The sequence below is a fragment of the Penaeus monodon genome, chromosome 11, assembly GCF_015228065.2.
Source record: "Penaeus monodon isolate SGIC_2016 chromosome 11, NSTDA_Pmon_1, whole genome shotgun sequence".
Classification (NCBI taxonomy): Eukaryota; Metazoa; Arthropoda; class Malacostraca; order Decapoda; family Penaeidae; genus Penaeus; species Penaeus monodon.
The window spans coordinates 47,573,636-47,586,135 of NC_051396.1; the positions used below are offsets into that span (position 1 = coordinate 47,573,636).

The following is a 12,500-nucleotide window of genomic DNA, read 5'->3' on the forward strand; positions in this document are numbered from 1 at the left end:
GTGTATTTGTATTTATAATTATGCATATGTAGTACGTGTGTGTGTAAATATACACCTATACGCACACTTTCCGCACCTTGGTAAGCGTGAGAAGCACTGGCTGAGAACTCGAGGAGTGTGTCCTGATATGCTCGATCCGATTCTCACTTAGCACTTGCTACAAAACGCACCGCATTGCATGTTGCACCATCTGTGGCAGTAACTCACCCTCCATGACATCTACTAAGTGTGGTTTTCACTGCGTATGTCCTAAATATGCAGTTCTATATATACAGGTCCTTGCCTTGTCTACAGCCTCCGATACTGTACTGTCAGTCATTTGCACATCGATACATCTTAACAACACATAGAATATTCCGGTAGCCTTTTTTCTGTTTATCAACACCGGCAACCATTTTCCCTGGCTTGAGACTCAGTCTCTCCTGCGGGTGTAACTCTCGACGCTTTGTCTCGTCCGATGCCAGTTTTGATTCAAACACTAAATATTCACAAATATACAAAACATCGCGCATCATTCGATTAAAGACATTTGGCAACGTTACACCCTTGAGTATATCACATCTGCAAAGGGCCGCTCGAGTTCCGCTTGCGTCGAGGCGGCGACCCGCACGGAGCACGACCACCGTTCTTAGCCGTTCACGCCGAAGGAGAGGGTGACTGCTGATAATGATGATGGTGGTGGTGATGGTGGCGCTGGTGTTGGAGCAAAGGGTATAGTGACGGCTATATCCTGAGCTCGGTCTCCGAGCCCGACGAAGCGCCGGCCATGAGTCCCGCCGGCCCCGGCCGCTGCCCCACCGGCCGCCCGTGGTGAGGCGTCGACGTGGCGGAGGTCTGGGCGACGGCGGCGGCGGCGGTGGACGTCGCGTGGGTGACGCTGCCCGGCGTCATGAGCGGGGAGATGGAGGGGGAGCGCGTGGCCAGGGGGGAGAGGGAGGGGCTGAATGAGGGCGACATGGCTGGGGAGGTGAACGACGATTCGTGGCTGATGGGGGAGCGAGGCAGCGAGGGCAGAGTCATCTGACTAGTTCGCACCGAGCTGAGGGCGACCGGGGCGATGGAGCGGGGCGCGACGCTCGTCAGCAGAGGCGGCGGGATCGTCTTCACCTGAGGGTTCAACGTCTTTTTCATGGGCTCGCGGCTGTAGTTGGGCGCCGAGTCGTCCTTGAGGCGCGCGATCTCCGAGAAGACGTGGGCGAGCGGCTGATACTGCGGCCCCCAGTCCAGCAGGTAGTCCCAGTTGTAGGAGCCCTGGAGCTCCTCCTCGCTGTGCACGATGGAGCTGAGGGAGCCCGTCATGGAGGGCTGGCTCTCGTCGCCGAAGCCGAAGGCTCTCGTGCCGTCCATGATGGAGGACTCCTCCTCGGGCGTGACCTCGTTCAGCTTGGCGTAGATGAGGTTGCTGATGTCCATGCCGTCCGCCTCGCCTCCGCCCTCGTCGTCGAACATGTGCATGCTCTCCATGGAGTGCGCCAGGTCCTGCGAGCCCTTGGTCGACTCGCTCTTGGTCGTGTCGATGCCGAGCCGCGCGAGGTATTCCTGAGTGTTGTGCACGGACACGTCGCTCATGTTGTCATCGTCGCGGATCCCCGAGTCGGGCAGGCCCAGGCGCTCGCGCAGCTTCTGCTGCTGGATCAGCGGCCCCTCGTTGATCATGCGGATCTCCTCGTCCTCCACGTCCTCGTTGTCGTCGGCGCTTCCCCGGCCGCTGCTGGCGCTCTGGCTCTGCTCGCTCATCTCGGAGGTCGTGTTGCCGTGGTGGTGGCTGCGCTCGCCGTGGTGGTCGTAGTGCGGCAGGTCGTTGTAGCGGGGCGGGTACTGAGACAGGTCAGCGGGCGCCGTGGGAGGCGGCCGGATGTCGATGGTGTCGAAAGAGGTGTCGAACTGGTCGGTCATGGCCGGCTTCCTGGCACGCAGGTTGCGGCGGTACAGGAAGAGGAAAGCGCCGCCGAATATGAGCACCAGGAAAATGAGGGCGATGAGGAGGCCGATGGCCCAGGTGGCGAGCCCGCCCGAGTCCTGGCCTCCTGTGACGGCCGGAGTGGTGGTGTTCCACGTGCCGTTCCTGCCGCCCACGCTCACCTCGGCCTCGGCCACAGCCTGCAGCGACCCCACCAGGCCCGACGTCGCCACGATCTTCAGGCGAGTGAGGCCTTCGTCGCGGCCTCCGACGCGGCGCACCGTGATCTCTCCGGACGTCCTGTTGATCTTGTAGGTCTGCGAGGAGGTCAGCAGCGAGTAGAAGACGCGGCCGTCTGGCCCCTCGTCCTTGTCCGTGGCCTCGACGCGGCCCACGACGGCGCCTGCCTCCAGGTTGGTGGGGATGGCGAAGTTGTAGTTGCGCTCCAGGAACTCGGGCGCGAACTCGTCCTTGCTCTCGACGTTGACCTGCACCATGACGACCGCCGACTTGCCGCCGGCGTCCACGGCGCGAAGCATGAACGAGTAGACCTGCTTGGCCTCGTAGTCGAACACCGCCTGGGTGACCACGACGCCCGTCTTGTGGTTCACGCTGAACTTGTCCATGTCCTTCCCTTCGGGGATGGAGTAGTTGACGGCCCCGTACTGCCCCCTGTCGGCGTCGTTGGCGTGGGCCGTGAAGACGGTGGTGCCGACGGGGGCGTTCTCCTCCACGAACTCGAGATACTTGTCCACGGGGAACTGCGGGGCGTTGTCATTCTCGTCGAAGAGGGTGATGTTGACCGTGGCGAGGGTGGAGAGAGGGTGGTGGCGGTTGCTGTCGGTCGCCCTGACGATGAACCTGTACTCGGGCACTTCGTCGAAGTCCAGCGACTCCCGGAGGATGATGAGGCCGGTGTCGGGGTCAAGGGCGAAGACCTGGTGGTCGTTGCCCGAGGTAATGTCGTAGTGGATTCTGGCGTTGTCTCCGGCGTCCTCGTCGGTGGCCAGAACCTGCAGGATGGAAGCGCCGACGCCGAGGGACTCGCTCACGACGGTGCTGTACACACTCTGGTTGAAGACGGGCGCGTGGTCGTTGACGTCGCCCACGGTGATGATGACCTCGGCGGTGGCGTTGCGGGCGGGGTGGCCGCGGTCGGTGGCCAGCGTCACCAGCCGGAACTGCGCGTGCTGCTCGCGGTCCAGGCGCTTCACCAGCAGGATCTTGCCGGTGCTGCTCGTGATCTGGAAGGCGTTGAGCTCGTTGCCGGCCACGATCTTGTAGTCGATGTTCCGGTTGAGGCGAGACTCGTCCATGTCGGAGGCCGAGACGCGGGTGACGATGTGGCCGCGGGGGGCGTTCTCGCTGACGTTGGCCCTGCCGGAGAAAGGGAAGTCAGCGTCCGCAACATGCAGAAAGGGTCTACACAAACACTCATCCACACAGACGCAGATGCGCGCAGGCACACGCACACGCACACGCACACGCACACACCTTATCGAAATTCTTTCCCTCTGTATGCCAACGAAAATCACATAAGCCAAGGAAACACACACACACAAACATAATAATAATAATAATAATAAATAAAAAAAGAAATCCTTACGTGTACACTTCTCGTGAGAACTTGGGCGCGTTGTCGTTGACATCAGTGACCTGGATCCTGACGGCGGCCACGGCGGCGAGCGAAGGGCGTCCGCCGTCCCTCGCCGTCACCACGAGCTGGATCACAGGCTGCCGGGGGTTGTAGTGCACCGAGGAGTTGGTGTAGATGACGCCGGTGCGCTCGCTGATGTAGAAGCCGGCGTCGGAGGCCGTGCCCAGGCTGTAGGTCACGCGGGCGTTGACGCCTGCGTCGGCGTCGGTGGCGTTCACCTGCGGAGGGAGGGAGAGGCGTCAGGTTCGGTCAAGACGAGTCAATCATTCATTTAAGTTTAAACTATATAATTGCAGCAATATTACTTCTTGAGAGTACAGTCATTGCGGAATTTCTTTTATCTTGACAGGATTTAATTCCTTAGAAAAAATGCTACGTAATTGTTACAATGCTTCTGATTTCGGATATGTTTTTGTTGAAACATAAAATCCAATGTTTCAGTTAAAATTAGTGCAATTGTATAATACTTAACAATGATTACTGTGTTAACTGCCTCGGTTAACATACGAAACTTATCGATCGGTATTTCAGCAACGTCCATATTCTTATTTATAATATTTCAATGCGGTTATATCCCGTGTTCGCCACTTACCCTGATGACGGAGGTTCCTGAAGGAGAGAGCTCCGGCAGCTCTACCTGGTACGCCTGCTGGGTGAAGACTGGCGTGTTGTCGTTCTCGTCGACGACCTGAACCGTGATGGACGTGGTGGCCACGTGGGCGGTGTCAGACGCCTCCACCTGCAGCATGTACTCCGCCCGCGCCTCGTGGTCCAGCGGCGCCGCCAGGGTGATTTTGCCGCTGAACTTGTCGATGCTGAACATGTTGTGCGGATTGCCGTCCGTCGCGAAGTTGTACGTGATGGCGGGGTTCGTGTCCACGTCGTTGGCCGTGATAGTGGTGATCACGGTGCCCACTTCGGATCCTGGAACGAGGGAGGGAAACGGTTACATGGGTTAGACTCACACTACTTACACTCTACATTCAGCTTTACACATGTTAACTATATCTCGAATAAAATGGGCAATGCAAGGCTGAGTCAGCTGCTCACCTTCTGACACCTGGACGATGGAGTGCGGCGGGAAGGTGGGCTGGTTGTCATTCGCATCCACGATGTTGATCCTGAGGGTGCAGATTCCCGTCAGCTGCGGCGCGCCCTCGTCCGTGGCGATGATGGTCAGCTTGTAGGCGTCGCGGATTTCGCGGTCCAGCACGATATTCGTCTTGACGATGCCCGAGAACGGAGGGTCGATGACGAAGGCGTTGTCGTGGTTGCCGTCGACGATGTGGTAGACGATGTTCGCGTTCGCGCCCGTGTCGTCGTCTGTGGCCGAGACCTGCATGACGTAGGCGCCCTTGTTGTATCCCTCCCACACCGAGGAGATGTACTGGTCCTGCGTGAAGCGCGGCCGGTTGTCGTTGACGTCGACCAGGGTGATCCAGACGCTCGTGTACGCGTAGAGGGGGACCTCGCTCTCCGCTCGCGCCACCACGATCAGCCTCATCTTCGGCAGCGTTTCGTAGTCGAGGCGCTCCGGGTTCCTCACTCGGATCAGGCCATTGTTGCTGTTGATGTCGAATATGTTGTCTTCGTTGCAGGAGCCGAAGCTGTACGTGATCCTGGGGAGGCGGGCGTCGGTGCGGTACACCCCGACCTGAATCACATCCGTGCCTGCCGGCGCGTTCTCGTCCAGCTCCACGGAATAGTTTGAGCTGCGGAATTTGAGCGTCGTCGCCGAGGCATTGCCCACGCGGATTTCCACCAAGCCCGTTGACGACTGGAACGGCGTCCCGCGGTCCCTGGCGATGACCTCCAGGTGGAACAGGTCCCCGCTCTCAAGCCCCAGCTGGCTCGTGGCGGTGACGATGCCGGTCTCGGGGTTGATGCGGAACTTGTTGTTCTCCGACTTGTTGACCAAGCTGCAGGGATAATACAGTCATTATCATCATGATTATACTCGTTTTTGGTGGGATAGCATGTTATGTTCCAGTAACAAAAGGTAAACAGAAAAGCGGAAGAAAAGGCAGACACGTACCTGAAGAAAATATCTGCATTCACTCCTTCGTCCTTGTCGGAGGCGGTGACTTGAATCAGCTGGTTGCCGGGGTGGTAATAGCCCGGGACGTCCACCGTGAACGGATACAAGCTGAACACGGGCTTGTTATCGTTCACGTCTGTGATTGTGATCTGGACCTGAGTTTTCTCTGAGCGAGAGTCGTACCGCCCCCCGTCGGTGGCTCTCACCTCGAACGTGTACACACTTTTCTTCTCGCGATCGAAGGTCCTGTTGGGAATTGAAGTTAAGAATGAGGATATTAATCAATTTACAAAAAGGTTGAGCTAGTTTGGCCACGTATGATGAAAATAATTGTAGCAAGAAAGCAGAGAGCGAGCGCCTTACCCAGCCGTCGTGATGACGCCAGTTTCGTTGTCGATCTTGAAGAGCCACTGCGTCTCGTTGCTGAGCGAGTACGTTATCCGCGCGTTCTCCCCGTGGTCCTCGTCCGTGGCTCGCACCGTCAGGACGGTCGTCCCCGGCGGCGCGTCCTCCGGCAGCGACGCCGTGTACCGATTCTGCGAGAACTTGGGGTCGTTGTCGTTCTGGTCCTCCACCGTGATGGTGATGTTGCAGATGCCCCGCAGCGGCGAGGAGGCGCGGTCCTCGGCGGTGATCACCAGGAAGTACTTGGCGTTGGCCTCGCGGTCCAGCGGCCGCGACGACAGCTGACCCGTGTACGAGCCGATGCTGAACTTGTTGTTGATGTTGCCGTCGGTGATGGAGTACCTGACGCGGCCGTTGAAGCCGGCGTCCCTGTCGGTGGCCAGGACGGTGTGGATGACGGAGAGGTCGGTGTTCTCGGGGACGCGCAGCGGGTAGCACGAGTCGCGGAACTCGGGCGCGTGGTCGTTGACGTCCGTGAGCGTGACGAGGACCGACGCCGTGTCGTACTGCGCCGGGAAGGAGCCGTCGCGCACGTAGATGGTCAGCGTGTACTGGTCCTTCTCCTCGCGGTCCAGCGTCGCCACCGTGTGGATCTCGCCGGTGCCGGGGTTGATGCGGAACTTGTTGTCACCAATGCCTGCCGGGATGATGTAGGTGAGGTTGCTGTTGGTGCCGTAGTCGCGGTCGGTGGCCGTGACGCGGATGACGGACGTGCCCGGGGGCGCGCCCTCCGACACGTTGGCCTTGTACACCGGCTGGCTGAACTTGGGCGGGTTGTCGTTCACGTCCTCGATGAACACCTCGATGAGCTGCATGGCGGAGCGCGGCGGCTGGCCGTGGTCGCTGGCGGTCACGTTGAGGCGGTACTGCGTGGCGCGCTCGCGGTCCAGCGCCTTGACGATGGTCAGCACGCCCGTCTCGTAGTCGAGGGCGAAGCTGCCGTCCTCGTTGCCGGACGTGATGATGTACGTGACGCGGCCGTTGTCGAGCGAGTCCTCGTCCGTGGCGATGACGTGCAGCACGGGGTAGCCGCGGGGCTCGTCCTCCATGATGTCGATGCGGCCGCGCGACACGAACTTGGGCGAGTTGTCGTTGTAGTCCTCGATGAGGATGCGCGCCGTCACGGAGGCCTGGCGCCGCTTGGTCTCGTCGCGCGGCTGGTCGGACGCCGTGACCACCAGCGTGAACTCGAGGTGCTCCTCGTAGTCGAGCGGCGCCATGAGCGTGAGCATGCCCGTCGTCGAGTCCAGCTTGAACACCTTCTTCGGCGACTGCTGCGTGAGCGCATACTGCAGATAGCCGTTGTCACCCGAGTCGAGGTCGGTGGCCGTGAAGTTCCAGACGGGCGTGCCGATGGCGGTGTTCTCGCTGATGGAGAAGATGATGGGGTCGTCCTTGAACACGGGCGACTGGTCGTTCTCGTCCTGCACCTCGATCTTCACGTTGATGATGGAGCTCTGCGGGTTGGTGGAGGACGCGTCCACGGCCTTCACCTGCAGCATGTACTCGGCCGTGAGCTCGAAGTCCACCTCCCTGGCCGTGAACACCTGCCCCGTCGTCTTGTTGATGTCGAACGTGCCGAAGGTGTTGCCCGACAGGATCGTGTAGGTGACGCGGCCGTTCTCGCTGGCGTCGCGGTCCACGGCGATGACGGAGCCCACCTCCTCGCCCACGCCCACCCCTTCCTTCACCCGGAAGGTCATGGACGACGCCGGGAAGGTCGGACGGTTGTCGTTCAGGTCCAGCACCTCGATCTGGATGAGCTTGGTGACGTTCCTCGGCGGGTTGCCCTGGTCGCTCGCCATCACCACCACGCGGTACTCCTGCTTCGCCTCGTGGTCCAGCACCTGCGGGCGAAGAGAGCAGGTCGTCGGCGTCAGGCAACAGGCGGAAACAAAGGCTAAAGGTGTTGCATAATCTCTTCTCCCATCTGTCTTAACCCCGAACTTAGAGAGGAAACATCGGGGGATTCCTGCCATACTATTCAATATTAACACGTTACCGGATTCCTAGTTATAGAAAAAGAAAGCGAGAAAGAGAGAGAGAGAGAGAGAGAGAGAGAGAGAGAGAGAGAGAGAGAGAGAGAGAGAGAGAGAGAGAGAGAGAGAGAGAGAGAGAGGAGAGAGAGGAGGGAGAGGGAGAGAGAAAGAGAAAGAAAGAGAAAGAAAGAGAAAGAGAAAGAGAAAAAGAGAGAGAAAGAAAAAAGTGACAAAGAAAGAAAGAGAGAGAAAAAAAAACAGAGAAACAGAGTCGTAAACACAAACAAAGAAAAACAGAAACAGACACAAAGACAACACAAAAAAAAAAAAACAGAAGATCATCACATCTCCTCACCACAGACAAACACAATGCCACTGACCTTGGTGGTGGTGATAATACCCGTCGTGGGGTTGATCGTAAAGGCAGAATCATCATCGGAATCATCGTTGGTGATGAAGGAATACGTAATAGACGCATTATTCCCTTCGTCCCGGTCGGTGGCTCGAACCTACGCAAAGGGGGGAGGGGGGGGGAGGGTTAATTCATTGTAATAAGTAGAATCGCGATCGGAGTAATAGTGGCAGGTGTTGGGTGTGGGTTGTAGGAGGGATAATGGTTGTTGTTGTAGTAGTAGTGGTTGTAATCGCGGTTGTAGTTATAGTATTATTAGTAGTGGTAGTAATGATAGTAGTGATAGTAGTAGTAATGGTGGTAGTAGTTGTAATAGTAGTAGTAGTTTTAGTAATAGTAATAGTTGTAATAGTAGTAGTAGAGTAATGATATTCGTAGCGATATTAGTGGTGGTAATGGTAGTGGTAGTACTAGTTGTAGTGGTTGTAGTAGTATGATGGTGGTGGTGGTGATGGTGGTAGTGATATTGGTGGTGATGGTGGTGGTGGTGGTGGTAGTTATATTGGTGGTGATGGTGGTGGTGGTGGTGGTGATGGTGGTGGTAGTAATAATAGTGGTAGTAGTAGTATGGTAGTAGCAGTAGTAGCAAGTGTAGCTGTGATAATAATGATAAAACGGTTATAGCAATATTGATCAAGGTGATGATGACCATAAGGAAAACATTTAAAATTTCAATAAAGGTCATGATATTGACAATGATGATAATGATACAGGCGATGACGATAATAAAAATCATGATAATGGTGATAATATTAATATTTCTACTATGGATAATAGTAACAACAATAATAATAGCAGTGATAATATCAACAATGATTGCAAGACCAATAATATCAAGAAAAAGATAAACTATAATAATAATACTTGCACTTGCAGTACTAATCAGCCAGTTATGACTACTGCCTCTTCTACAGTTTAATAATTACGTGTAAAATAACAACGTCGATGAAAGCCATTACATCAGTCATCGCGTTTGGGTCCCAGTCTCCCCGGCTCTCACCTGCAGGACCTCGGTGCCGGCGGGCTGCTCCTCCCTCACGCTGACGGAGGGCTCCCTGGGCTCGATGAAGGTGGGCGAGTTGTCGTTGACGTCGGTGACCAGGACGCGCACGGTGGCGTGGGCGTGGCGTGGCGGCCGCCCCTCGTCGTGCACCTCCGCCGTCACCTCGTAGACCGCCTTCAGCTCGCGGTCCAGCGACACGCGCGTCACGATCTCGCCTGTGGGAGGAAGGGCGCTGGTCAGGACTCGGAGAGACAAGAGAGGGAGGGACGCGAGGCGCGGCTATTTCTGCTCGAGCTGCGCGCGAATTCCCTGGCGAGCAAGTAAACAACGAACAAACGCAGAGCTGGCAGGCTGCGCAGGAAGCAAGCCCACAAGCATACAGAGGAGCAGGTGCGGCGAGGCCGAGCGAGGCCGAGCGAGGCCGTGCGTGCTCCCGAGAGCCCGACGGCGCGGAGAGAGCGAAGTGAAGTGAGCAGCGAGGCAGCCGCGAGGCGGAGTGTGCGTCAGATGTAGTAAAAAGGATGTGGGAGAGAGGCGGGCGGGCAGGGGGAGGGCGTCGCTGTGTGGGGTAGCGCTGCGCCCTGGGAGGTAGGTGGTGGTCATGGCCGCTACCTGTGCCGGTGGCAGGTGGTGACACTACACCACCTGCGCTGACCCCGGGCCTCGCCACCCCCCCGCGCCCCCGCCCTCCTCGACCCGACACGGAGCCCGAGTCGCCGACTCATCCATCACGGCGGCGGCCGGCGACTCGGCGGCGGCGAAACAAAAGGGGAAGGAGCGATGCTGACTGAAAATGGCTGTATGCGTGGGGGCGCGGCGCCCCCCGTGGCGCAGGGTGAATGGCGGGGCCGGCGTGGCATGCCAACATACACGCCTACACCGGGGAGCACCACAGGACGCGCCCCGGCCCGCCCCAGACAACCTTATTATCCAGACAACCTAATGTGAGGCCGATTTTTGTGCCAATAGGCAATAAGGCATGATTAGGAGGCGCCCCGCCGCGGCGCCGGCCACCCCGACGCGTGCAGGGACCTCGCTGATAACATCGCTGCTAATATCGGACAAATCGCGTCCAGCGGGGCGCCTCCGACGCCGCTCGAGCCAATCGCAGCCGAAGCCTCGTCATTTACTCGTTGCCATTGGCTGCGACACGGCCTCCGCCCGCCGTCGGACTCGGCTGACCTCGGGCACCCTGGCTCCGGCGCGAGGCTGGCCGTGTCACTCGAGGAGCGCCGAGGGGCGCCGGGACCTGCGCCTCGCCCTCAGCGTCCTCGCGCGGCCCTTATCTCGGGCCATCTCCTGCGCCGCTTCTCGCCGTCATCCTCTCCCTCGCTTGTCTTCTGTCATCGTCGTCGCGAGGCCTCGTTGCCGCGCTTGTCTGTCGGCGTCGCAGCTGCGGGTCGCGTCCCGCCGCGGCAAGAGGAAGGGCGGCGGCCCTTCAGGAGCGGCGCCGCTGGTGGCGGCACGACGCTCGGGAACAATCAGGCAACTGCTGTTAATCAGATACTTAGCATTCATACACACACACACGTGTATATATATATATATATATATATATATATATATATATATATATATATATATATATATATGAACATATATATATATATATATATATATATATATATATATATATATATATATATAATATATTGTGTATATATATATATATATATATATATATATATATATATATATATATATATATATACACACACACACACACACACACACACACACACACACACACACACACACACACACACACACACACACACAATTATATATATATATATATATATATATATATATATATATATATATATATATATATATATATATAACACATATGTATACATATATGTATACATACACACACATATATCCACACATTCGCCATATACACTAGATTCACAGTAACTGTGCATTATATATGCCACAGATCCCGGACGCCAAAGCCCGTCCATCCCTCACCCAACCTTGCCCCCGCCCGCGCGCGCGCCCGCACTCCCGAGGGGGGGGGAGGGGGAGGTGGCCAGGGAAGGCTGGCGAGAGGTGACATCAGTGTAACATTCATGTCAGATGTTGATCCGCATTTTTGCTGGTCTTGGCGGCGCGTCCACCACGCTGAGCCAAGTTTTTGTTGTCCGGAGCTGACGACTTAATCTCGCGGCCGCTCCTGCTGCTCCTGCTGTCCGCTCGCCGCTGCCGAGCCCATTACCCGAAGCCCCGAGCGGGACGCGGCGCTCCACGAAGGCTTTGCCGAGCACGACCAGGCGGGGCCGATGAGGAAGGCGGCGGCGCAGGGAGGGCGAGGGGACAGGGAGGGGACAGGGCGCCGCGCCGGATACGGAGGCGCGCTATGAAGGAGGGGGAGACGGAGATGCGAGGGGCGTTGTGAGGGAGGAGAGAGAGGGGGAGAGGGAGATGCGAGGGGGAGCGTTGTGAGGGAGGAGGAGAGAGAGGGAGAGAGGGAGATGCAAGGAGCGTTGTGAGGGAGGAGGAGAGAGAGGGGGAGAGGGAGATGCAAGGAGCGTTGTGAGGGAGGAGGAGAGAGAGGGGGAGAGGGAGATGCGAGGAGAAGAAAAGAGAGAGGAAGGCCAGCCGAAAAGAAGGAGATGCAAGGACGAGGCAAAGGGAGAAGAGCTTGGGTGTTCAAGAGCTGCCAAACCCGCCCCGCTGCGAGAGCTGGGCGACGAAAAGGGCCAAAGCGAAGGAGGACGAGAGAAGGGAAGGTAGATGGCGCTGAGGATGAAAAGCTGAAGGTAGAGCTGGGACGGCGGTGGGGGGGGAGGGGGAGAGGGGTTGAGGGATGAGGGATAAGGGGGTGACAGGGGTGAGGGGGAGGGGGGTGAGGAGGGAGGGGGTCAGGATGATACGCAAAAGTTCAGCACTTGTTGTGTAGGAGGCCAGTTAGTCCGCGAGAGAGCTCTTGTGTCCCACCCTTCGTCTTGCTCGAGTATCATCACTCATTTCTAGCAAATAATCTTCGGCCACCAGAGAGGAGGAGTAGGAGGAGGAGGAGGAGGAGGGGGAGGGGGAGGAGGAGGAGGAGGAGGAGGAAGGGGAGGGGGAGGAGGAGGAGGTGGAGGAGGAAGGGGAGGGG

At 57.4% G+C, this 12,500-nt stretch overlaps 1 protein-coding gene across 1 annotated transcript in view; it reads right to left on the minus strand.

Annotated features, from left to right (window-relative positions):
* The window catches only part of LOC119578608 (protein dachsous-like), a 27,810-nt gene that overhangs the window by 1,159 nt on the left and 14,151 nt on the right, over positions 1-12,500 (minus strand). The window contains exons 14-21 of the mRNA XM_037926172.1: positions 9,392-9,609; positions 8,360-8,488; positions 5,959-7,847; positions 5,593-5,841; positions 4,608-5,476; positions 4,150-4,481; positions 3,507-3,775; positions 1-3,277 (exon numbers count right to left, since the gene is read on the minus strand). The exon at positions 1-3,277 is cut by the window's left edge and continues 1,159 nt beyond it. Of these exons, the coding sequence (XP_037782100.1) occupies positions 724-3,277; positions 3,507-3,775; positions 4,150-4,481; positions 4,608-5,476; positions 5,593-5,841; positions 5,959-7,847; positions 8,360-8,488; positions 9,392-9,609 (6,509 nt within the window). The 3' untranslated portion in view covers positions 1-723. The remainder of the gene's footprint in view (positions 3,278-3,506; positions 3,776-4,149; positions 4,482-4,607; positions 5,477-5,592; positions 5,842-5,958; positions 7,848-8,359; positions 8,489-9,391; positions 9,610-12,500) is intronic.